At 46.2% G+C, this 26458-nt stretch overlaps 1 protein-coding gene across 1 annotated transcript; it reads left to right on the top strand.

Moving 5' to 3' along the window:
- The first annotated feature begins 1487 nt into the window (after positions 1–1487).
- On the top strand, positions 1488–2702 carry LOC134208085 (melanization protease 1-like). Its single transcript, XM_062684174.1, has 2 exons — positions 1488–1855; positions 1927–2702. Exons 1-2 carry the CDS (start codon positions 1563–1565, stop codon positions 2561–2563), a joined length of 930 nt encoding a protein of 309 aa, XP_062540158.1. The 5' UTR covers positions 1488–1562; the 3' UTR covers positions 2564–2702.
- Positions 2703–26458: the final 23756 nt, after the last annotated feature.

Here is a 26458-nt window from a genome sequence, read left to right as displayed (position 1 = left end):
ACTTGGAAGAACTACACCGAGTTTTTTTGTGTACTAGCTTTTTTCCTTTTATTTGAAATTAGGATACAGTCTCATTGTACTCATTCTGTCTTCCATAACATTACCTAGTTCATGTTCCTTGACCGACAGAAAATCGATGGAATCCATGGTTTATTGGGTCTCACAATCCCCACAAAGGCTCTTAACACAGTTTGCATGTTTATCATTTGAGTAACCAGTAGCAATGAAGTGAACAGCTTTTTACCCCTTATTTTCATTCAATGTCCTGTAAATAGTCCTGTCAGATCCAGAACAACATGCATAGCTTGGCTTTTCGCAGGCGTTCTGTCATTCTTCCTGAGTACACTTGGAAGCTTAGGCTGCACCCCGAATGCGTTGCACAAACTCTAATGTTCATTCGTATCGGCCAGGCTTTGACTTTAGATATATTTTGAAAAGGTAAGGACCAAAAACTGCGGATTCCAAAACTAATTATTCAAAACATAAAACTTCCACATCGAATAATCTTGTTGCGAGTTGAATTGTAACAAAAGAGACCTCACCTACTTTTTGTTTGCCTACTGTCCCTAACGTTGCCGTGGTTAGCAGTCAAGTTTTGCACTTGAAATGTCATTATCTGAGTTGATTGCGACGCCGCACTCTAGATCAATTTTTGGGCGTTGACGTTGTGTTTTCTCGCAACTCACTCCAATGTTGTATTTTGTTTGTATTTCCACATGTTTGCACATATGAACATTAGTCTCCACCTCGGTCACCACATCAGTAAGCCTTGCAAGGATTTTGCCAATCCGGCGATGATGAGTTCGATTTTCGGTCCGGCCTAGGATTGTTTTGGGTGAGAAACGTTCTCGGCTCCCTGGGCCTATAGTGTATCCATTTTATTTTCCACATGAGATACATATCCAACAGCTCATTTGAAAATATTTAAAACTTTATGACTGGTAAGTTCATTTGTTCTTATTCAGATCCTTTAATTTGCAGCTTGCTAGACTTGTGCTAGAATGCCTGTTGAGATTCAATTCAATACTCTTTCAAGGTATTTTTGTGAACTAAATAGTTGTTTTTCACTTCATTTGGTTGAAACTATAAAAAAGAGAAACTTTATGCGTGAAAAGTGAACGCACCCATCTCTAACTTCATAATAGCGGATGAATATCATACCTAATTGCCAAATATCGCAAACAAATGTAAACGCGACTCATCCAGTGTAGATCCCAATCTACCAAATCGTGGCCGGTTATTTTCCGACAACAACAACAATGATTAATCAGTGCTGGCTCGAGAGCGGAAGGGGGAATCACCGATGCCGCGAGGTCTTCATGAAGACAACAACAGCCCGCCCGCCGAGCAGCATCGCGTCGCATCACATCGTCCGCAGTGGAGGTCGCGCAACCTGCCACACCCCTCTTTCGCTCATTCGTCCCGACTGGCTGAACCGGTTAGTTCGGCGGAGGATAATTCCCGTCGTTTACTACTTCTAGGCCAGCACGCTGCGCCGTTTGGGATTAGTCCTAGCAGCGACACTGCTCGAAGCGGATCGCGTTTTATTCCAGCGTTCAATAATGAAGATTCTAGTTTGCTTGTTTGCGCTAGCCGCGGTGGTGGCTGCGCTACCACAGCGCCTCGAGCCCATAAAGCTGAACCCTTCCAAGTTGGCACTGCTGCCAAAGCAGTGCGGCGTTGCCAAGTATAACCCGCGTCCCGACGGGATCAAGAGTCAGGCATTCGAATTCCCGTGGATCGCCCTGGTGCTGTTCAACAAAACTCGTCGACCGGCTACCTGCTTTGGAACGTTAATTAACCAGCGCTATGTTTTATCAGTTATCGGCTGTGTGAGAAAGACGAAAAAAGATCCGTGAGTATAATTGATTTATTATAGTTGATGGGTTGTTAATTTGATCGATAAACTGATCTAATTCCTCTCAGTGACTTCATTCGATTGGGCGAGCAGTCTGCGTTGTCGAACCCCGATTGCAGTGATCTGAAACAACGGGATGGTATAGTACGGCATGAATGCGCTGGACCAGTGGTGGACATTCCGATAGAATCCTACGTCGCGCATCCGGAGTTCGATCAGCCGATGTACACAAATGACCTCGCCCTAATGAGGATGTCCCGCGAGGTGCAATACAACGACTACATCCGGCCGATTTGCCTTCCCACGACACCGGAACTGCTTAACAATATTCCGCGGGACCTATTGATGACCGCTTGGGAGCTGGAGATGGACGTCCCCACGCACTACGTTGGCGAGCTGGAGAAGTACCAGATCGAAAACGTGGATTTGGATTCGTGCCAGCGGGAGTACGAGAAGGCTGGCTTCACGCCGGACTTTGAGTACAAGCGGTTCTGCGCGGGCCAAAAAGGTCCGAACTACGTGTGCAGTCGAATGGCAGGGGCACCGATCGGTGCCGTGGTGGACGTCGATGGGGTCCAGCGGCATGTTCAGTTCGCGATGGCCAAGTTTGCTCCGTTGAATTGTACCGCGCGTCATATTGTGCCGATCATTTCGATGCGCATCACCGAGTACATGGGATGGATAACGGACAACTTGGAGGCTTAAGAGGTTGGTTGAAGTGCTGAATAAATATGCCGATGCTGGAGCAACGATGACAAACTGTTTTGTACGCTGTGTTGTTTGCTTAAGTTATGATATTGCAATAAAAGCTTTCGATCTTTATCTGGCCATAATGTGAACCGAATTCTTAAGTCGTTTGGTGTCCTGTGAACAAAGATGACACTGAAGAAGCACAAGCCGTCCACTAATTCCGGTTAGGGTGTAGCTTTTGCACTGATAATGACATGAGAATTTCAATACTGGTTGATCAAGCGATTTGAAGCGAATTGATGGACCGGTTCACTTTTTCAAGCATTTGTACTCTTGTTGATATGCGGACTGTTATTCCGTTAAAAAAATGTGGACTCCCGTTTAAAAGCACGAAAGTCTCTTCCACTGCTCTGCGATCTACTCCCATGATGTCGATTTCATCCACAAGCCCAAGAAACGTCAAAAAGCCATAATTTCACTTAGTGTAAATCCGGATGAGATGCCACACCAAATCGTTACATCTCCAAAACAAAACACAGAACGTTAAATTGTTACTCTTTTTATTGTTTTTTATAGATTAGGGATCCTACTATATTGTGTATAAATCATTTGCAAAACAAATAAAATCGTACTGTAATATTCATATTTGAATAAAAAAGTCAACGCCGCTGTCCTATAATTTTTCACGCCGATTCAAATTTGCAGAAGTTCACAGGATTGCAGAAGTCAACAGGAAATTTGTAGAAGTCCGTGGAAATTCTAAAGATTGATTGAAATTCCCGTAGAACTTCCCGATTGATGTCCCCACAGTATCATACCATTTTCCGTTGAGTTTTGAAAAGCGCTCCGTTAAAACTAAGATGAGCTTTCAGTGAAAATTCCCGTTGAAACTCAAAGAACTTTTCGTTAAAATTAAAATTTTGTACGGACCGTTTTTCAGAAAGCCATTTGGCTGAATATGTCATACGACTGAACAAACCATTTGGCCGAAGCCCATCTTGCCTGAAGCTTTTTGGCTGATAATGTCGTACGGCCGAACCTTTTGCTAGCTTAGCTTACCTTAAGGTTTGACTGAATACATATATCTATGGTTGATATTCTCTGGTTGACCAGAATCAGTGAAATTGCACAAAAAGATTGATTGGGATTGTTCAAGCTTTCTCACTGTGGAAGTTTCAATGATTCAAGTATTCAAATGTCCAATAACGGTGGTATTATTTTTGGTATTTTACCTCTTATGCAAGGCTAGTTCATACCAATTTCTGTTATTGAGGTCGTCGCTCCTGCTCGGGAAAGGAATATTAGTAGATGATTTTTGCTATTTGAAGACCGTTTTTACTTTTGCGTCTCCACAAGAAACACAGGAGAAATTATCAGTGAGTAGATAAGCATCGTTAGATCTGGATTCACTCTGATAAATGATGCGACCGTGCCATATTTTTACACAATGATTTTAACAAACTATTATTCGGACGCACACGAACTAACTACCTACATACCAAGCAGGAACACGATCAAACGCGCACTAATTGATTTACTTTTTGACCGCACAAAGCACAAGATTGCAGGATCGTGTGAAGTGTCTAGGAACCGAGGAATACGAGCTAATGCGTACTCCACATCATGCATGCCCAGTGGCAAATGCAAACTGTGAAGGATCGCGCTTTGAACGACCGAAACGATGCGCAACATTAACACACGATCTTTCAAACACTAATCAAATACCTTCGCTGCCCTTCAAGGGAAAAAAAGTTACATTATGCACGCCTAGTGGCTTATGTAAACTGCCTACGAGCGCGCTCAATCTTGCACTTCTGTCATTCGGCAGAACCCATTGGCTCTAGAAGGTGGGTTGTCGAATAGCTGATTTGAGCAAAAGGGTTGTTTGGCTTGAAGGGTCATTTGGGCGAAATAGACAATCAGCCGAAGAGATGAGCCAGTGGTTAAATAAAGACAAAAATCAGAAGGGTTATGTACAAGACACAACCGCCCAACGTAAACTACGTAAGACAGTTTGTTCGCAGACAGACGTTCAAGTTCGACTCACTAACTTGTGTAAAAAACATGGCCGTCGGATTGCCAAGTAACAATAAGCGAAGAGATGGCGCCACATGTGAAAACGGCAAACTTTATTTCCCGTTTTGTTTTGATTTTTGATTTCGTCAAAATCTTTTAGTTTCTTGATCGGATCTGGTCGAGGGACTTTTATTAAAAATGCATGACCACGCACACACGCGCTGTTGAGAAATTAATCGTAAAATGATCAGCACGCCAGAGATGATATTTGTTACTCAGGAGGGGTTATTTCATTTTTGATTTTTTAATTTCCATGTTCTACTTGACTTAACTATTCATTGGTTTTGCAACTAAAACCTTTACGATTTTCGGTCCAGGTGCATATTTTGAATCACAATTGTCAAAAAACATACTAGGATCTACGTAAAAGAGCCAACGCGAAAGTTCCGAAAAGATGGTAATATCATACACACAGCTTCATAATTTCTTTACTATATCGTGGCAAAAACTGCAAGTAAAGTGATTCGCTTAGCCACACTGTTAAAGTCGATGGTAAAGTCGTTCAGATGAATATGATTTTTGCGGCCAGCGGGAAGATCTTTTTTGAGTGTTTCTGTTTTGCTTCCATGGTTCGGTGGGTGGCAAACGTGATTGAGATAGAAGGCGATATGGCAAAACGTCAGTTTTCATGTAGCAATAAGTTGTATAGGCGGCGCTAGCGTGCTATGCAATTCCAACGTATTTAGATTTGAAATTTTACACAAGAAAAACGAATTCAAATGTATGAGCTTAAACGTCTGTCTGCGGTTTGTTCATTGAGGATTGTAGTGCCATCATACATGAATATTTTTAGAAAATTCATTTGATTACTTATGTCACTGGTTTCGAACAAAGCGTATCTTAAGATATGAAAATTGTTGGATACGACAATTGTTTAAAAAATTTACTATGAAAACCCAAATTTATTCCTCAGTGGTAATGATGCCTTTCTTGGATCCGAATTGCCTACATTTGGGTTTTGAAGCATTTGATGAAATATTTCAATAGAAATATTTTCCGTTTGCAACTTTTATTATTCAGAAACATTCCAATCATAGGCATATCTTGTTTTTCGTGCATCACTAGAAATCATAAAATGTCAATCATGTACCAAAACCCAATTATTTTGTTGTTGATGCGCGCGAGTAGTAAACGTTGCGGACGGGAAAAGAGGGTGTGTGTGTTATTACAATCTAACTCCCACTGTCTGGCAGTGTCACCAGTGTTGGTAAAATCTCAAAATCTCAAATCTCATCGGCGATTCAAACCATGCGTGAGTCAAATCCCATCAGAATCATCGTCCAGAGATTTGCTCATGATTCGAATCACAATTTGCATCATTGCATGATATTTACGTGTTCTTCATTGTTGAGTGCATTGAATTAACTGTTTTTCTTCTAAAACAATGGCTAATAATTGCATATACTGTGGACCCCCGGTAATATGACCGCTTTTAATCTGAACACTTTTTAATTTGAACCCCGTTGGTTTGAACATCGTTCAAATTAAAAATGGTTCAAACGTCATTTAGCACGTGGAATCGAGAGAAGATAAATGAAACATCGTGAAACGGAACGCAAAATCAAAACAAACCAGTAAAGAGAGCGACTAGAAACCAGTTTTTCTGATGCAAATAGAGTAACCAGAAGTTCAAATTAAAAATGAACCCCGTTAATTTGAATGAGGTACCGTTCAAATTATCGGGGGTCCACGGTATAAACAAAACATACGCCTCGATACGCGTTTTAGAACGAAATCATTCGGTGAGTGAGCGAAGCGATGCGATTCTGGCCGAGAAACTCAAGCGCCATGCTCCCCCTACAGAATCGCAGGTAAGTTAGCTCGTGCATGAAACCTCGATGATTCAGATTTGAGTATGATTCTACCAACACTGAGTGTCACTATAGATAAAATATTCGTGCAACCATTTTATTAATATCATTGCAAGACTTTTGAATCAGGGATCAAGAAGGTGATAACTCTATTGTAACTCATATAGCCCGTTTCAAGAACGTATGCGTTCCGAAGCTTTTGTCGTGTACAATAAGTACCGCATGATTCATTCCTGTAATAACATTTCCTGAATCAAAGTTAAATCCTTCTGATTCAGGCGCGCATTTAATTGGACAAAATATTATTAGGCCGATATAAATATCTTTTAAAATAAGTCCCCCCTCCCTTCGGATTGTTTTGCTTAAAAATAACAATTTGAGGGGCAACAAAAAAAAATTTCAGGTAAATTTTGAGAATTTTCAAAACATTCTTTAACAAATCCGAGGAGTTTTTTTTTCAATTTTTTTTAAACATTTTTATATTTATTTTTTACTAGCAGACCCGACGAACTTTATTTCGTCTAAAATTGATTTATTCTCTGATTAGTTCTCGAGTTATGCAGAAATTTTTGGTTCATTTGTATGGGAGCCCTCTTTCCTCCACACGCCAGATTTGGTTCCATTTGCTTGATCTCGAGTTATGATGAAATTGGTGTTTCATTTGTATAGGAGCCAGGTTTCAAAGAGGAGGGGTCTCGAACCATCTTAAGAACCTTCCCCGGCCCCAAAGAAGGAAGCCTCATTCAAATTTTCACGCCGCACTAAGGAGTATTTCAGCCCAAATCCTGGTCAAAAGTCAAAAACAATATTTTTAGATATCTCCATATTATTTTTCGTTTTTGTACTCCCAAATAGTAATACTAACTTGCCCTGGGATTTTTGGATCAATATTGATTACTTGTGAGCAATGCTGGCTGCCAAAACTTCACCATAATTTACATGCTAGTTTTATCGCAATTGTCCATGGAAAAATGTTCATGTTTTATCGTGTTTTTCTGGGTTTTTATTGATTTTTATGATGAAAATCAATATAGGTACCAATCATGAGGGTATATAAAATCCTTTCCAAGCATGATTCGATCTGAAATTGTTTTTAGGTGATTCATAATGATGATATTAATTGCTAGCTTTTTTTTACCTTTTTTACAATAATATGTTTTACAAAATTAAACTTTTGATTAGGTTCCAAACCCGATCAAGCAACAAAATTGTCAGTGTTGGAAAGATTGGAGTTTCCTCAATAAGCTCCATGAAAAACATTTCACGCATCCTCACGCAACCGTGAGTTGTTTTTATTTGAATATAGTGAAGTTTTCTAAGAAAAGCTAGGCGAAAAAAATAAATATGATTTTAGCGACAAAGCTCATAAAATGGTTCGCTTACAAAGAAGAGCTGGACTTTGATGAAAAGCATACGCATTTTTCGGATGTAAAAGATTGTTACGAAATAAAGCGGTTGAAGTGCAACGAATTTAGCTGATCTGCTCCTTTGATTGTAATATCAATACATTATCTAGGGAATTTATCCTATGACAAATTTATATAGTCGAAGTGAACAAACAAAGCACATCTTCGGAAATCTTAGTAAGTAATAATTAAAGAATGTAAATCAACATAAAAATCATACTCAATGACACAGTCAGAGGAGGACACCACTCGTCGCAAGCACGCTGTAGTTCCCAAAGGCAGCGTTCTTACGCCAAGTGATGCTCTACCTAATAACAATAACTGGCGCCGCCGGTGGTCATACTTCACTACTAGTTTAATACAAACAGCACAAAAACAAAAAAATACGCTTTGCTGTTAATTGAATGCATTAAGAGCCGACAATGATTAGCATAGTTTTGGCCACGCTTTTACACTACGTACTCCTATGTGCGCCGCTTGATTCAGTAGAAGAAGAAGAAGATTACCCCCTCTTGACTTGACTTTTCGGAGAGTCGGAGGCCAGTAGACCTTGACCTTGCGTAGACCATAATGTATATAAATATAATAAAAATAAGTTGAGATTTCCTTCTTGACGATTTATCTCGCGAACACTGGTCCGGTCGCGGTCACTGGTCCGGCTCCATTGTTCTACTTTTTGTGCGAAACACCGCACAAAAAGCAAAGTCCAAAAGCCAACCGCACTGAACGGCGACGACCGAAACGTGACTCTTGCGGGCAAGAAAAGAGGGTGCTGCCAAAATGATCCGATACCCTATTTTAACGTCCTAACCCAAAGTTTCAATATAATTGACAAATTGGTAGAGAATTTCCGCGTAGATTGATATATAAATCTCAAAAATCCATCGGAAGATAAAGACGCTATTAAAGTTCAAAATCTTACGTGATTTCGTGACGGTCTCGAATTTGGAAATTTTCATTTGTCCCCCTGTATCCGAGTCTTCCCCTTAGACGTAGTTTACGTCAAAAACAATCGACCAAAAATGTCGTTCGGTTGAACTGATCATTTGTCGTTTGTCCGAAAAGGTTTTTTCGTCGAATGGTTTTTTGGCAGAAAAAACATTTAGGGGCCAAGTGGCTATTTCTGCCTAAAGACCAGGGTTCGGATTTCTCACTCACTCATGCGATAACAGATCGACAGACGATTGACAGACAGACGTCTGCAGAAATCATATATCAAACAAACGGTCCCTAATCAAAGCCAAGGGGTACCCGAGAGCCAGAGGACCTTTTCAGGACCATTAGCGGAAGTATTAGAGAGCATACATCTAACCTTTCTGTTCGTCGGCATCAGTCGCAATGAGGACGCCCGACTACGGACTAATTACTAAAAGTAATTTCCCAGTATTATAATACTAATGAAATTCTTGAACTCTCTTTTCGGGAATCGTTTACCTTCGTGTAGATTCAATTTTCTTTCTCTATTTAGTTTGGTGCTGAGACGTGTGCGTTGAGGTGTTCGACGAGTAACGAGCGGGTGTCGAGGATGATGTACGGCGTCTGTGTGATGGGTCGGCTCCATCTGTCCTTACGAGGGGCTGGACCATGTGCTAAGTTCCCTCTGGCGATGCGGTGTCTGACGACGCAAAATCCCGCAGATCGCCCAAATGGTGTAGCCGTTTCGGTCCACCAATAAAGGAGCCTCCATCAACGTACGTTGGTTAGGGCATTAGCACTGGCAGCCGATGGAGCTGATGAAAGAGTACCGTCCGATTCAATACTCAGACGGTGTGTCAGAGGGTAAGTATCGTTCCACTCCGGGTAATGAGATGGGCAGAAATTATTTCTTCTTATTTTTCTTTTAGGTAATGGTTTCTTGATGTCGAAAGTTGTAAAGAGAAGTTTCTGGCAAATCCTGTGTAAGCTGATGTCAACGCTTAGTTTTCCACCGGAAATATCCAAGATTCCAGATTTGTGTATGGTATTTGCCTTGTCCGAATGGAGTAGAGGATGTGCGTGTTTGGAACACCCCCTGATCAAGAATGAATAACAAAATTATAATCCAATACTATCAAAGGTTGTTTTTTATAACAACGTGTGTCATAATTAGATGATTCGATAAAAATATGTCATCGGTCAGTTTTATTTCAGATCAAAATTATAACAACATTAGTTATATTTATATTTTTACTGAATAATTGCCTACATTTTTTGTTTATATTAGAAAAAATCGGAGGTAATCACCATGAGTATAACTTGAGCCCATGTTCGATATTTGAAACAAAGTTAATTGCCTACATTATGGATGGTAATCTGTCATTGTAGCGTACCAGGTTTTTATCCGAGATGTAGGCAATTACCTTGAAAGTAGATTTTTGTTCCGAATATTTATATCAACGTTATAATTACTGACGATCTGCAAGACAAGGAGAACTTCTACAGTCAACTCAATGCCGTCGTAGATAGAATTCCGAAGGGTGATATCAAGATCGGTTTGGGCGACTTCAATGAGAAGATCGGATCCGACAACTCGAACCATGAGCGCATTATGGGACGCCATGGTCTCGGAGAAATGAGCGAAAACGGAGAACTGTTCGCAGAATTTTGTGGTAATAACGACATGGTGATCGGGGGATCGCTCCTTCCTCATCGACCGGTTCATAAGGCCACGTGGGTCTCCCGTGACGGCTTTACAGAAAATCAAATCGACCACATCTGCATCTGCCGAAAATGGAAACGGAGCCTTCTTGATCTACGGAATAAACGTAGTTCCAATATCGCGTCTGATCATCACCTCCATACGCCTGCGCATTGCGCGAATTCGTCGGCAGGAGGAAAGAGTTGGACGACGATTCAACACACGCCGACTGGTTTTAAAAATGAACACGTACTCCTCATCCAAACAGCAATTGATAGCTTGCATGCTTGGCTCGCGAAGTCCCGTTAGCGAAAAGTCCCGTTAGCGGTAGGTCCCGTTATGAAGCTGATGCCACCAGAAAGGACAAAGAAAAATAGGAAGCCTAAGACGAGAGCACCGACAGCAATGACGACTCGGCAACATGACGCACGCTGATTGGCCGACCAATCAGGAATCAGATTCCATTCAGTAACATGTATGAAAGAAATGTGCACTCGCTCAAGAGCATTCAATTCCTTGTAAACCATTTGTGCTATACACGCATCGACCCAAAACATCTTTCCTCCATCAATCAGCGTTAGCAATAAAAACACACAGAATGGTATGCCACAACAGAATCATAACAGAATAGGTCAGGTCCGCATGGGTACGAACGATGGCCTCGGTGCAACATGCGTAAGCAGTTTGCATCGAGGCACTCGAGTACCCAGTGCGCCACATGTTTTGCTGATTGCACTTTTACTCGCTGGTGGTCGTCCGTTTGGACGACGCGCTAAGGCTCATGTTCTACCAAATAAGTTATTGCCAAAATATTGTCACCGCCGCCCCAGGCGTATATCTATCTATCTCTTTTAGACATATGTACTTACATTGTAATAATCGATTTGAAAACCCAAATATAAGGAACTGCGGTTCCAGTACCAGAACAGTCTTGTTCTGACTCCAAGGCTATGCGTTTCAATACACTTCGGTGTACACTGAAATCTCCCTTTAGCAACCTGATGCTCAGGCACTGCTAACTTTATAGGAATAGCTTAAGTCGGGTACAAAGAAAGTATCAGAAGTATCAATCTGAATGCGTAGTCCCCGGACGGACTATGTGACATTCCACGAAATACATCGTTGTTTTTTGATTTAACCGCTTTATTTTTTCTTGGACAAGCTGAACCAAACAGCCTTTCTCAAGGCTTCTAGAGTTAAAGGATAATTTTCGTTTGTCGCTATCGTACGGATTTGGAGGCGCTTCAGCCGAAGGGCGTTGATACAGTCCACATCCCCAATCGAGCCAACTGGGTGGCTCATTCCAGGCATTCTTCAGAGGGAAGGTGCCGCTGTCGAGGTTAAGATACGCGTGCTGCAGATATTCCGAAAGGTGGCAGCGTGAACTGCGCACACTGAGAAAACAATGGATCACGATGAGACCTGGAGAAAGATAGATGAGCTAAGAGAACCCAAGCCGCGATAGAGCGATCAAAAACCAGAGGAGCCGAAGTCTTAGCCTGTCAACGATACGCGGCTCTTGAGAAGATAGTAAAACGCTCATGTCGACGAGACCAGCGAGCGTGGGCAGACTCTCTGACCGACGAAGGAGAGAGAGCTGCCGCAACCGGGGACATTCGCCTCCTCTACGATATCTCACGACGCTTAAGCATGCAACGAATGCAACGATGCCTGTGAAAGATGCGAATGATCAGTTATTGATCGACCCAACTGACCAGCTGAAACGCACTTCGAACAACTTTTTCAAGTGCCAGCCAGGCCATGATCTGCCTAGGATCCGACGTATAACACGCGTCAATACCGAAGCTCCATCACTGCTAGAGATTCAAACAGCCATCCAAAGCATGAAATCGAATAAAGCCCCAGGGGTCGATCGCATATCAGCCGAGATGCTCAAAGCTGACCCCATGACATTCGCTCAACTACTGCATCGTTTATTTCGTAATATCTGGGACACCGCAACTTTCCCGGTCGACCGGATGCAAGGTATCTTAGTGAAAGTGCCCAAGAAGGGTGACCTGACTATATGCGATAACTGGCGAGGCATTATGTTGCCGTGTACCGTTCTCAAAGTTCTACGCAAAATTATTCTAGCCCGGATTCAGGAGAAGATCGATGCGACTCTCCGGCGGCAGCAAGCAGGATTTCGTGCCGGAAGATCCTGTGTGGATCATATTGTCATGCTCCCTATGATTCAGAAGCAGGTCAACGAATTCCAAGAGTCTCTTTACTTGGTATTCATTGACTACGAAAAAGCTTTCGACCGTCTCAACCACGAGAATATGTGGGGCACCCTGAGACGCAAGGGGGTTTCTGAGAAAATCATCCCCCTCATCGAAGCACAGTACGAGGCCTTATCGTGTAGAGTGCTGCACAATGGGGTCCTGTCCGACCCTATCCGGGTCGTAGCTGGTTTGAGGCAATGGATGGATGGGTTTTTCTGAACATTTTTTTTTCGAAAAAAATTCCTTCTAAAAAGTTTGTCTCTGGGTGGGGGGGTTATGTCCAAAACCACCCCCGTGGCTACGCCACTGAACCTCTGAATAAATTATGCTACGGCTAGAGGGATTTTAGATATAATTTTTGTTATTTCAACAACCAGCCAAATTTATAACACATTTTGTTACAACATTATTTGGAAATAAATAACTCCCCTAGTTATAATTTTTCATGCATTATAGGTCAGGCCAACCCATCGATCAATTCGATCAATGTGTAATGGCCGATTGCAAGGTTAGAAAAAGTAAACAGAATTTTCGGATCGTTTCCATCTGATATTAATAATCAGCAACCGAATTTCGGTCAAAAAAATCTCTTGAAATAAAAGAAATTCTCGAAGAAATTTCCAAATTTTCTTTTTTGGAATTCCGACGAAAGTGTACTAAGTAACTTTTTCCCTCACTTGTCATAAGACGAGTTTGTACAATCCCATTTTATTCCACCACTTAATTTTACCTTGACAGATACGTATTTCGACCTCAACAGTAAGGCCGTCTTCAGTGTCTCGTACTTGACTCGACTTTAATAGTAACTTTTTGACAGATGAAAAGGAAAAGGCTTTTGCAAGGGCTCTAGAGACTTACATGAACACGCTGGGTTGCTATCAGCTTGACTTGGTAGACACAATTTGGAGACTCTAGAACATCTGCGTTTGACTTATTTGAATGATGAAGCATTCACAAGGGTTCAAAGGACTCTGATGGACATGGTGGAATGCTATCGGTTTGATATCAGGCGTAGTTGACCTGGTAGATCAATGCAACTCAACTTCCGGACAATTTGGAGATTCTAGAACATCTGCGACGTGGTGGGGTTTGGCAGTGGGCTCTGTCAAACCTCTACAAAAAGCTACATGTATCCGTAAGCAGACCGTAAGCCGCTCAAAGCCCACAGGAGCCCAAAGAGTGCCAGTTGGCATAAGGAATGTCCCTACTTATGTATGGTAGTGCGTGTGCTGCTTCAGCATAGAACGAGTGATCTGCTTGTGTTGAGGCAGGAGTGTCATAGTGCGACACCACTATTGTCACCTCGAAGCACGGCAGAAGTTTGAGTGTGGACTGCGCATGCTGAGGCGTGTCGTAGCGTAGTATCGTTGATTGGTCCCTACATACCGCTATTGACACCTCGAGGCATGCCAGTTGACCAAGTAGATCAAATGAATTAAAATCCCATACAACTGGAAGACCCTAGAACATCTGCGTTGGACTTATTTGAATGCATTCACATGAACTCTTGGGACTTATATGGATACGCTGGGTTGCTTTCGGTTTGATACCAGACGTAGTTGACTTGGTAGACCAATTGAACTCAACTTCCGGACAATTTGAAGACTTTAGAACATCTGCGTTGAACTTTTTTGACTGGTAAAGCATTCACAGGGGCTTTAGCGATTTATATGGACACACTGGGTTGCTATCGGTATGATACTAGGCGTAGTTGACCTGGTAGACATGTTGAACTTAACTAAGCGACAATTTTGAGACCCTACAACATCTGCTAAAGCTAAGCTAAAGCTAAGCTAAAGCTAAGCTAAAGCTAAGCTAAAGCTAAGCTAAAGCTAAGCTAAAGCTAAGCTAAAGCAAAGCTAAAGCAAAGCTAAAGCAAAGCTAAAGCAAAGCTAAAGCAAAGCTAAAGCAAAGCTAAAGCAAAGCTAAAGCAAAGCTAAAGCAAAGCTAAAGCAAAGCTAAAGCAAAGCTAAAGCAAGAGAATCTAAAAACGCAAAGCTAAAACAGCAAAGCAGAGTAAAAGCTAAAGCTAGATGAGACAGAGGTGGGAGTGGGAACAGGAACTTAAAGGAGCAGGATGGGAACAGCTAAAGCAGGGGATGGGGCTGGGAACAGGGCAGATGGGAACTGGAGTGAACAGGTGGTGGTGGGTGGAGTGGTGAGGTGGAGCAGGATGGAACAGGTGGGACAAAGGCTAAAGAACAGACAAACAGCTAACAGGGCATAAGCTAACAGCAAAGCTAAAACAGATGGAACAGGGGTGGAGTGGGGCTGAACAGCAGAACAAAAGCAATAGCTAGCTAAACTAGCTAGCTAAAGCTAGGCTAGCTATAGCTAAGTAAAAACTAAACAAAGCTAAGCCCCTAAAGCTAAGAAAGCAGTTAAAGCTAAGCTAAAAGCTAAGCTAAAGGTAAGCTTTAAAGCTGGCAAAGCTAAAGCTAACAAGCTAAAATGGCTGAAGCTTAAGCACAAAGCTAAGCAGGCTAAGAAGCTAAAAGCTGTTGAAAGCTGAAAGCTAAAGTTTTTTAAGCTAAAGAAGCTGCTAAACTGAGCTGTTGTTGCTAAGCACAAAGCTAAAGTTGTTGAAGCTAAAAAGTAAACTGTAGCTAAAGAAAGCTAAGCTCAAGCTGAAGCTAAGCTGAAGCTAAAGCTGAAAGCTAATTGAAGCTTGCTAAAGCAAGTTGAGCTGGCTAAAAGCTAAACTGAGCTTAGAAACAGGGATTGAAAAACTGTTGAAGCTACAAGCTAAGCTAAAATGAAACAGCCAAGCTGTTAGAAGTTGTTTAAACAAAACCAATAGTTGCTTAAACGTTTGGTTTAAAGCCAAGCCAGTAAGTTTGTTTAAGAAGCTAAAGCTTGAGTTTGCTGCAGTTTGCTGGAGCTGAGCAATAGCTGTTTTTGTTGTTTAGTTGTTTGTGCTGTTTGCTTGTTTACAGTTTCAGTTTATAGCTGGGGCTGGAGCTTCTTAGGTGGAACAGAGCACAGTTGCTGGAACAGGCTTTCTGTTTGTGCTGGAGGCTTTGGAGGTTTCAGGAGTTTCGGGAACAGTTTGCTCAGTTTGCTGGGTGAGTTTCGTTTCGAATTGGTGGGAAGTTTTGCTTGGGTTTGTTTCGTCGAAGTTTCGTTTCGTTTTGTTTCTCGAACAGTTTCGGGTGGAACAGGCTGCTTGGGCTGGGAGCTGCTCAGTTTGCTCGAAGCTTGCTTCAGTTTAAGTCCGATTTGGGTTTACATTGAAGCTAACGGGCTTTCATTGAAGTGTTTCAGTGGCTGTCAGGATGGGGTGGAACAGTGGAACAGTTGGATTTAGCTTGCTTCAGTTTTAACAGCTTGCTTCTGGGAAGTGGAAGCCTGGTCAGTTGTGTTGAAGCAGCTTCGCTGTGCTTTCGTACAGTTTCAACAGTTGGGTGCAACAGGTGGAACAGTGGGAGCCAGGAACAGGTGGGCTTTGTGCCAAAGTGGGGCTGGTGTCAGTTGTTTAAATAAAGCTAAAGCAGCTAAAATATGGGTGGGGCTGTTAACAGCCAGCTGGTTTGGTGGGGTTAACAGATGTTGTTTCAGTGGTTTAAAGTTTAAATAAGTCTGGGTAACAGTTAAGCTTGTTGTTAGCTGGAGATTTGCCGTTGCTCAGTGGGAACAGAGTTGCTTGCTTGGAACGAGTTGCTGGAGGTTAACAGCTAGCTGTTTTGAAGCTAAATAGCTAGAACAGGAGCTCGTTTAGTCGAAGCCAGTTTGCTCGAAAGCTGTTGAAGCTGTTAGCTAAGCCATTGTTGAACTAAGCTGTTTGCCGAGCTAAGCTTTAAAAGCTAAAATGAAAGCAGGGAACTTAAAGCGAGCTTGCTTAAAGGGAATTGAAGTTGCTTGTGCTTGCTAAAGCTGAATAACAGGCTACGTTGTGCCAGTTGTTTGCGTTTTCGTTTAACAAAACAGTTGCCAGTTGCTAACAGGCAACAGTTAAAGCTGAACTGTGCTGTTTAAAGCTGTCAAAGCTGGGAGTTTGAACAGGCTTGCTTAAAGGGTGGGGTGGGGGTGGGTTGCTTGGGAAACCAGAAGCTGTTTAAACAAGGCTGGGGAAGCCACAGAAGCTAACAGCAACCAATACAAAGGTTAAAACCAGGTTAAAGCTAAGCTAAAGCTGTTTAAAGCTAAGCTAAAAGCTAGCTATTCAGTTGCTTAAGCTAAGTTAAAGCTGTTTAAAACTAGTAAGCTAGCTAGCTAAATTTAAAGCTAAAAGCAAAGATCTGAAAGCTAAGCTAAAGCTAAGTTTTTAAAGCTAGCTGAGCTAAAAGTTAAGCCTGAGTTAAGCAGGCTGAAAGTTGTTTAAAGCTGTTTAAAGCTGAAGCTAAAAAGCTGTTACTTGTTTAAAGTTGTTTAAAGCGTTCAAATGGCTTAAAAGCTAAGCCAGTTAAGCCAGTTGCTTGTTGCTTAAACAAGCTAAAGTTGCTGAAATGCTAAAGCTAAAGCTGCTGGCTTGTTTAAAGCTAAGCCAAAACTAGTGCTTTAAAGCTAAGCTGAGCTAAGCTGAGCCCAAAGCTGTTTCAGCTGTTTGCTTAAAACTAAGTTACGAAGGCTGAGTTTAAAACTGGCCAGTTAAAACAGGCTTGGTTGAAATACAAGATGGTGGGGGCTTGTCGAAGTTGTTGGTGCTGGGGTGGAGGGAATTTCTGAAGTTACAAAGCTGAAGTGGGCTGGGGTGGGAGCTGTTTTAAGCTTAAAGTTGTTTGAAAGCTAAAGCTAACAGCTAACCAGAGTCAGAACAGGGTTAAAAGCAAGGGTTAAAGGCTGGGGAATGGGAGTTGAAGCAGAATGGGGAACAGCGTAACAGGGAACAGTTAACAGCCAATGGGAGCTGGGGAATGGTGAACAGAATGGGTAAAGAAAGTGAGAAAGCCAGAGTGGAACAGATCAGGAGCTAAAGGGGTGGGAACAGAACAGGAACAGGGAGCCAGGGAGTGGAACAGGAACAGGTGGAACAGGTGGTGCCAGGGTGGGAACTGGGAGCTGGAAGCAAAGCAGGGTGGGTGTTGAACAGGCAACAGGAACAGCTAGTTGGGAACAGGAATTTCAGGGCTGGATTTAAGCTAGTTGTTGTTAAGCTAAAGCTTGCTAAAGCTGTTTAAAGCTAAGCTAACAGTGTTGTTTTTGCTAGGAGCTAAGCTAATTTGGGACTAGGGAAGTTGTTCGGAAAGCTAAGCTTGTTAACAGGAACAGGGTAAGCTTGTGTTAGGAGCTGGTTTAAAGCATGACATTTAAAGCTAAGCAGAGTTGTTTTGCTGAGCTTCGAAGTTGCCGGTTAAGGGGCTTTGAAATTGCTTGGGTTCAGCTAAAGGCTGAAGCTGGGAGCTGTTTAAAGCTAAGCTAAAACTTGCTGAAGCTAGCTAGGAAAGCTAAAGCTTGAAGGCTTAAAGCTAGACAGCTAGCTGTTTAAAGCTAAAGCCAAGCTAACATGGGGCTAAAGCTGGAAGTCTAAAGCTAAGCTAAGCTTAAAGGCTGGAGTTTCAAAGCAAGGATTGAGGGGCCAGCTAAAGCAGTGTTGTTGAGCAAGCTGGCTTAAAGCCAAGGGATTAAAGGTGGGAGCTAAAGCTAACAGGGACTGAAACTGAAGCTAGGAAGTTGTTTGGAACAAGTTGCTTAAACAGCCAGCTGTTGAAGTTAAGCTAAAGCTGCTTGAAAAGCTTAAAGCTGTTTAAAGCTAATAAAACCTGGGAGCTAAAGCTAAGCTGAAACTAAGCTAAAAACAAGAAAATAAAATAAGTTGTTAAAGTTGCTTGCCAGCTAAAGCTGTTAAGCTAAGCTTAAAGCTGTTTAAAGCTGTTTTAAAGTTAAGCTTAAAGCTAACAGGACAGGAACAGTTGTGCCGGGCTAAAGCTAAAGCTAAGCCAGCTGAAGCAAGAGATTGGGGCAGGCTGGAAGCTGGTTGGAAGCTGGGCTGGTGGGGATGAAACAGGCTGGGCTGGAAACAGCTGAGCTGGAAACAGGCTGAAGTTGCTGGAGGCTTAGGCTGAGCCCCAGTGGATCTGAGCCTGAGCCCCCAGTCTGGTGAGGCTGAGGTGGAAGGCTGGGAACAGGCCCCAACAGGGGGCTGGGAGTGGGGTGAGGCTGGGCCCAGCTGGCCCGTGGAACAGGAACCAGAATGCCCAGGGGCTGGAACCTCAGAACAGGCTGGAACAGACAGGGCTGAGCCCTGGGGAGACTCAGCCCCAGGTGGGGGGTGCCCAGTGGCCTGGGAACAGGAGCCTGGAACTCAGCCCCGGCCTCAGCTCGCTAACGAGACAGGGGTGGGGGGGGCCTGCCCTGAACCTCCAGGAACAGGCTGGAAGCCTGCTCAGGCTGGAACGGGAGCTAGGAACAGCCCAGTGGAGACTCAGTCACCAGCCCGCCTGGGAGCCTGGGCCAGCTCCGCCGCTGACAGATTTGAGGCTGGGGCGTGCCCCAGACAGGCCCACCAGCTCCGGCTGAGACAAAGCCGCCTGGCCTGCTCAACAGATGGACAGGCACAGGTGGGGCTGGCCTGGCTCAGCTAGACAGCCCGGTGGGGTGGGGCCTGGGCTGGGAACAGTGGCCTCAGCCTGAACTGGGGTGCAGACAGGGGTGACTGCTTCACAGCTGGGCTGCCTGGGAACGAGGATGGCTGAACAGCTGAGCCTGGGCTGAACAGCTGACAGGCCTCCAAAGAAGCCTGGGCCTGAAGCTCAGCCTGCCTGGAAGCCTGCTCAAGCTCGTCAGCCGCTCAGGCCAGAAGCTGAAGCCACCAGCTGAAGCTAAAAGCTAAGCTCAGCCTGAGCTCGAAGCCTAGCTCAAAGTTCTAAACCGAGCTGTCGAAGCCTGCTCAAGCCTGGAGCTGGTAAGTTGTTTCAGTTTTTGAACTGAAGCTAAAATGAAGCTGTCGATAGCTAAGTTTCAAAGCTGAGTAAAATTTGCCACGTTTGCCGAGCTTGCTAAAGTGCTTGTTTAGTCAGTCAAATGGAGCCAAGAGCTGAAGCTGCCAAAGCAAAGCTAAGAAGCTTAAGGAAACAGAGCTGAGCTAAGCTAAGAACTAGCTTAAAGCTAAGCTAAAGCAGGCTGAAAGTCAGAGCTGAAAGACTAAAGCTAGCTAAAAGCAATAGCTAAAGGCAAAGCTGAAAGCAAGCTAAAGCTAAAGAAGCTAAAGCCAAAGCTAAAGCTAAAGTTAAAGCAGTTAAATTAGGTGTTAGTAAGAAGCTAAAGCTGTTTACAATCTGAAGCTAAAGGCTGAAAGCAAGCTGAGGCTAAGTAAAGGCTTAAGCTGAGCCCAAGCTAAGCTGAAGCTAAAGCTAGTACAACTGAGCTAAAGCTGAGCTTGGGCTTGCTTAAAGCTAGCAAGAAGCTGAAGCTGAAGCTAAAACTAAAGCTAAAGTTGAAGTCAGGCTGAATTAAGCTGGAGTTGAAGAGCTGTTTTTAAAGAATGAGGCTGAGGTGAGGCACAAGTTGAAGGCCAGAATGAGCACAGATGAGACGGGCTTGTTGAAGCTGTTGAGAGTGGAAGACTGAAGCAGATGGTGGGAATGGGAGTGAGAACAGCATCTGGAGTGAGACAGGTGGAACAGGCTGAGATGGGGTGAAGGTGGGTGGGGAGCTGGAACAGCGCGGAACAGGGCTGGGAACAGCTACAGGGGCTTGAGGTGGGGTAGCACAGCTAACAGCTAGTGGAACAGGACAGGAACAGGGCTGTGAACAGTTCAGACAGATGGGCTGAGTTGCTGGAACAGGGGTGGCTGGACAGCTGGTGATAACAGACTGAACAGAGCTAAGTGGGAACAGGAACAGCCAGGGGAACAGCCAGCCCCGTCCTTGGGCTGGGGTCAGCCCCGTGGGAACAGAACAGGGAACAGGGGTGGGCTGGGCCCCAGCTGGCCCCGTCAGCCCCAGTGGGGAACAGGGGCTGGGGCTGGGGTGGGGGCCCGTCTAAGCCCGCCCCAGCCCCGCCCAGCCCCGTGGGGCTCCAAAGCCCGCCCAGCCCGCCCAGGCTGGGGTGAGTGGGAGGTGAACAGGTGGCTCAGCTGGGCTGGGGAACGAGCCCGTCGCGCTGAGGCTGAGCAGGCTGGGCTGGGGGCAGGCTGGGCTGGAGCAGGAACAGGGCTGAGCCTGAGGCAGGCCTGAGCCTGGGAGCTGGGCAGGAGCAGGGTGGGAGGCTGAGGCTGGGGCAGCTGCCTGGGGACTGGCAGCTCACCAGCCTGGAGCTGGAACAGTGGGCTGGAGCTGGGAGCTGGGAGCTGCTGAACAGTCAGACAGGAGTGGAACAGAAGCCTGCTCAGCCTGCTCAGGAGCAGACAGGAACCTGGGGTGGGAACAGGTGGGCTGGGGCAGCCCGCTCAGCCCTGGGGCTGGAGTGGGAACTGGCTGGGAACTGGGAACTCTGCTCAGGTGGGAACCAGCTGGAGCTGGGAGCTGGGCATGGGGGTGAACAGACAGTGGGTTAACAGTGCCTGGGGTGGGGTGGGTGGGAGCTGGGCTGCTAACAGCCTGGGGTGGGCCGTCAGTGGGCTTGGAACAGGTGGGGAGCTGCTCAGACAGTGAGGCTGGGAGTGGGGTGGGGGTGGGGCGCTGGGGCTGGGGCTGGTGGGGCCTGGGCTGGAGTGGGGGCCTGGGAGCTAGCTGGAACTGGTGGAACAGATGGAGTGGGGTGGAGTGGTGGTGAAACCAAGCTGCTCAAAGCCAGAAGCTAGCTGAAAAAAGCCAGCTGAAAGCTCAAAGGCAAGCTAAGGCAAATAGAGTAAGCAAGAAGCTAAAGCAGAGCTGAAAAGCCAAATAGCTAAATGACAATGAAACCAGGAAGCTAAGCAGTAAACCAGTTAAAGCTAACAAGCTAGCTAGCTAAGGCCCCAGCTAAAGAAGCTAAAGCAGAAGCTGAAAGCAGAAAGCAAAGAGCTAAACAGAAGCTAAAGCAGAAGTGAAAGCAAAGCTAAAGAAGCTAAAGCAAGCTAAGCAAGCTAAAGCAAAGCTAAAGAAGCTAAAGAAGCTAAAGTAGCAAGCTAAAGCAAAGCTAAAGCTAGTTAAGCAAGCTAAAGCAAGCTGTGAAAACAAGCTAAGCAAGCTAAAGCAAGCTTAAAGCAAAGCTAAAGTTTTCGTGTAAAGCTAGTTAAAGCTAAAGCTAAAGCATGCCAGTTAAAAGCAAAGTATTAAAGCTAAAGCCAAGTTGTAAGCTAAAGCAAACTGGCTGGCTAAACTATTTCAGCCAGCAAAGCTAAGCTACGGTTTCGGTGTGACTAAAGCTGCATGGTAAAACAAAATCAGTTGCTTTAATTAGCTGTTGCAAAGAAATGAAGCCAGTGAGGTGGAGTTGTTAAAGCCAGGCTCAGAAGTGGGAGCAGGCTGAACAGGCTGGCTTAAGGCTGGTGAGGCAGGCTGAAGCTGTTAAAGGCTGTTGAAGCTAGGGAGGCTAAAGCTGAAGGCTGAGTTGCCTGGAACGGGAACAGCTGTTGAAGCTGAACTGGGAACAGGAGTGGGAACAGGTTGTGGGCAGTTGCAGGGGAAGTGGGGCCAAAGCTGGAGTACGGGCAGGCTGAAGCAGGAACAGCTGTTGAAGCTGTTTAAGCCAAACTGGAAATCCGGTGGGGTGAACAGGCTGGAAACTTAACAGGGGTGGGAACAGAGTGGGAGTGGGGTGTGCAGTGGGGCTGTGGCTGTTGTGAACAGGGTGGGGTGGGTTACAGTGAGTGGGAGTGGGAGCTGGTGGAAGTCAGCAGGCTGGAAGCTAGGTGGCCCCAGCCCCACAGGGTGCAGGGTGGGGCCTGGGCCCCACCACAGGGAACAGGGGCTGGGGCCCTGGGCCCCAGTGGCCCTGTGGAACAGCCCGTCCCAGACAGGGGCTCCGTAGGTGGGAACAGGCTAACAGGTGGGCTGGGAACAGGAGTGGAGACCAGGGCCCGCCCCAGGGTGCCCCGCCCCAGCCCGCCCAGCCCACAGGAGTGGTGGAACAGGAACAGCTACAGGGCCCTGGCTCAGGGAACAGCCCAGGCTGGGGTACAGGGCTGCCCCAGCCCTGGGGTGGAACTGGGGAGGCAGCCAGTGGGAACCTGGAGCTGGCAACGGCTGTGCCTGGCTGAGCTGAAGGCACCAGCTGGGGCTGGAGGCTGGGCTGAAGCTGAGGCTGAGCCTGCTGAACAGGCTGAGCTGAGGCTGAAACAGGCTGAGGCCTGCTCAGGCCACTGGGGTGGGCTGCTCAGCCTGGGGAGGCTCAGTGGGGCCTGAGGCTGAGGCTGGGCTCAGCCTGAGACAGGGCTGAGGCCTGCCTGCTCCAGCTGAGCCTGCTCACAGCCTGAGCTCAGAGCTGAGCTGGGGAGCCTGAGCTCAGGGCCTGAGTGGGGGCTGGGGCTGAGTGGGCCTGGGGAAGTGAGGCTGGTGGGAGCCTGAGCTCAGGCTGGGCTCAGGGGGCTGGGGTTCAGCCTGGGTTGTGAGCTGGGGAGCTGAGCTGGGTGACTGAGTGTGGCCAGATGCTGGGGTCTCCAGGGTTGGGCTGGAGCAGTTTCAGGCTGAGTGGGCTCAGCCTGGCCTCAACAGCCGTCCAGTGAGCTGGAACCAGCCTGGAGCTGGATGAACAGTGGGCTGGGGCTGCTCTGGGCTGGGCTGGGGACTGTCAGCCTGGGAGGTTGCCGAGTGGATGGGCTGGGACTTCAAAGCCTGGGGAGCTGGGTGCTTAAGCCAGCTAAACTGAAGCTGGGAGGTGGAGTGGGATGAAGCTTCTGAAGCTGGAGGCTGGTGAAAGCTGGAGTTGAATTAGAAGGCTGGAAAGCTGAGACTGGGGCTGAAGCAGGGCCAGGAGGTCGAGGATGGAAGCCAGGGCTAAGCTAGACAGTTACTAACAGGTTGTGCTGGGAGTGAGACAGGGGCTGCTTAAAGCTGTTTCGAGGCTGGGGAGTGGAACAGGGCTGGGAACAGGTTTCAACAGTTAACTGGGGTGAAACCAGTTTCAGTTAACTGAACTGGGAAGATGGGAGGTGGTGAACAGCTGTTAACAGGAACAGTTTGCTTAAAGCAAGCTAACAGGGCTAAGCAGGGGTGGGTGGAGCTTTTTAGACAGGAGGTGGAGGTGGAATTTGGAACTAAAGGCTGGAAGCAGGTGCAAGTTAAAGCAGACAGGGCTGAAAGCTGGATTAAAGCAGTTAAAGTTGTTAAAGGCTGTTAACAGGGCTTACAAAGGGTGGGGTGAGTGGGGAACAGGAACAGGAACAGACAGGGGTGAACAGGGAGCTGGGGCAGGTGTAGCTGGAGCTGGGAACAAGGTTGTTAAAGTGGCTGTTAACAGTTGAACAGGGGGCTGGGTGGGGTGCAGACAGGGGGTGGGAACAGAACAGGTGGGGAAGGGCTGAGGCTGAGAACAGGGTGGGCTGTGGGTGTGGGGCTGGGGGCTGGAGCAGGCTGGGAGTGGGGCAGGAGTGGGAGCTGAGGTGCTTAAAGCTGGTGGGGCTGAAAGTGAGGCTGAGGCTGGGAACTGAGCTAAGCTGGGCTGTTAACAGTTAAGCTAAAGTTGCTTAGGCTGGAGGCTGGGAACAGTTGCTTTCAGGTGGGTTAACAGGGGCTGAGAACAGGAGTGGCTGAAGCTGGTTAGAGTGGGGTGCAGGTGGGGGCTGAAACGTGGGGCCCCAGTGGGCTGGTCTCCCACCAGCCCCTGGGGTCCTGGGGAGACCCCCAGGAACCCCGAGGACCCCAGCCCCAACAGACAGACCCGCCCCAGCCCGTGAACAGGTCAGCTCCGCCCTGCCCGGCCCCAGGTGGCTGGCCCAGCCCGCCCAGGGCTGCCCAGCCCCGCCCCACGCCCCAGCCCGCCCAGCTCACAGGGCCCCGCTCAGCCCACAGCCCAGTGGGGTGCCCGGAGTGAACAGGTGGGGGTGGGGTGGAATCAGCCCGGCTGCAGCCTGCCCAGGGGCTCCGCCCCACAGGGGGCTGGGTGGCTCCCAGCCCACCCAGGAACTCACCAGTGGGAACCCCCAGGGGTGAACAGGCCCCCAGCCTGGGCAGGCCTGAACCCAGCCCGCCCCAGCCCGGGTGGGACTCCCGCCCAGGAACAGAACAGGAGCTGGTGAGAACAGCTCAGCCTGCCTGAACAGCCTGCCTCAGGGACAGGGCTGGGACCTCAGCCCGCTGAACAGGAGTGGGGGTGAACCACAGGAACCTGGGAGGAGGAGCTGCCTCAGCCCACTGAGACAGGGCCTGAGCTGAGACAGCCTGCCCAGTGGGAACAGGCTGGGGCAGAACAGGTGGGGCTGGGGCCTGGGCTGGGTGGGGTCAGCCCGCCCAGGCCTGAACTCAGGTGGAGCCTGGGCCTGGGGGGCTGGGAACAGGAGCCTGGGGAACTCAGGGTGGGGTGGAACCTGCCCAGGGAACAGGAGTGGAGCTGGAGTGGGGAGCCACCAAAGGTGCTCAGCCTGTGGCTCAGCTCGCCTGAAGCCTAAAAGCTAAGCTTAAAAGCTAGCTAAAGCTAAGCTAAAAGCTATTCAAGGTTGTTTAAAGTTGCTTAAAGCTGTTTAAACTAAGCTAGTTAAGTCAGTTGTTTAAGCAGCTAAGCTAAAGCTAGGAACTAGGAACTAAGCTAAAGCTAAGCTAAAGCTTGCTTAAAGCTGTTTAACTGTTTAAAAGCTAAGTTGACAGGTGGGGCTTGGGGTTAAAAAGCTCAAGCCAAAGCTAAGGGGCTAAAGCTGGCTAAGGAGGTTGTTTAAAGCTTGCTTTTAGCTTGCTTGTGCTAAGTTTAAAAGCTAAGCTAAAGTTGTTGTGCTAAAGCTAAAGCTAAGTCAGTTACAGTTGTCAAAAGGGGTGCTTAAGCTGCTAGGCTAAAGCTAAGCCTGGCTAAGCTAAAGCTAAGCTAAGCTAAAGCTAATGGCTAAAGTTGCTTTCAGCTAGCTAAAGCTAAGCTAAAGCTAAGCTAAAGCTAAGCTTAAGCTAAGCTAAAGCTAGGCTAAAGCTAAGCTAAAGCTAAGCTAAATGCTAAAGTTTCAGTGTATTCGAGAGAGTAAAATTATAGTATTTGCTATTTTCAGACCGGTACAAACCAAAATAATGTTGCTGTGACTTCATTATTTATGTCGATAACAATTAGCGAAAGTGAGTTTTATTTTCGATCTGAGGATGTTTTGAACAATCACTATGCAAATATTTGTCCAAAGACATCTAGTGGAAAATATGTGAACTAATATTTTTCTTCTCAAGCAATTTTCTTCTTTTCTTTTCTTCAGTCTATTGGAATGCGGTATAGAGAAGAAATTTCTGGAAAGAGAAAGAGAACTTATAAATCTCTTCTCATAAAGATTTTTTAATTTTTTTCTTGATCCTTCGAAATTCGGCTGTTGCTCACATGAAAAACAGTGGTAAATAACCAAGCTCTCCACCGGAAAATTCATTACTCCGGATTTGTGGATGTATCAGTTGATGAATACTGTTGGGGTAGAGGCTGTACCGGATCAGAAAGCCCGAGAGGCATTCTCATTCCGATTGGAACGGCTTCCGTTTGGGGCGTCCCAGACTAATCTACTGACACCTCTTCCCGAGCAAATTTGGTCAGGAGAAAGAAGTCCTTTGTACTTAAGGTTTTGGTCGTTAAGTGGCCGCAATTTGAACTGCTACAGGACAAATGCTCTTATGTGGAAAAATCTAAGATTCCGGATTTATGGTGGATTTTGCCTAATCCGGATGAGATAGCAGCACCACTTCGTTACACATACGAAGTGGATGTGATAGAGTAAACAATTTACTATATAATTATTGAACCTGTGCTGCCACGAATGAAGTGTTCCTAACTTAAATCACTAGTAACAGTAGTAAACTAG

The sequence above is a fragment of the Armigeres subalbatus genome, chromosome 1 (genome assembly GCF_024139115.2).
Source record: "Armigeres subalbatus isolate Guangzhou_Male chromosome 1, GZ_Asu_2, whole genome shotgun sequence".
NCBI classification, from domain to species: Eukaryota; Metazoa; Arthropoda; class Insecta; order Diptera; family Culicidae; genus Armigeres; species Armigeres subalbatus.
Note: the sequence above shows the minus strand (reverse complement) of the source record. Positions and strands in the feature narration are given on the sequence as shown.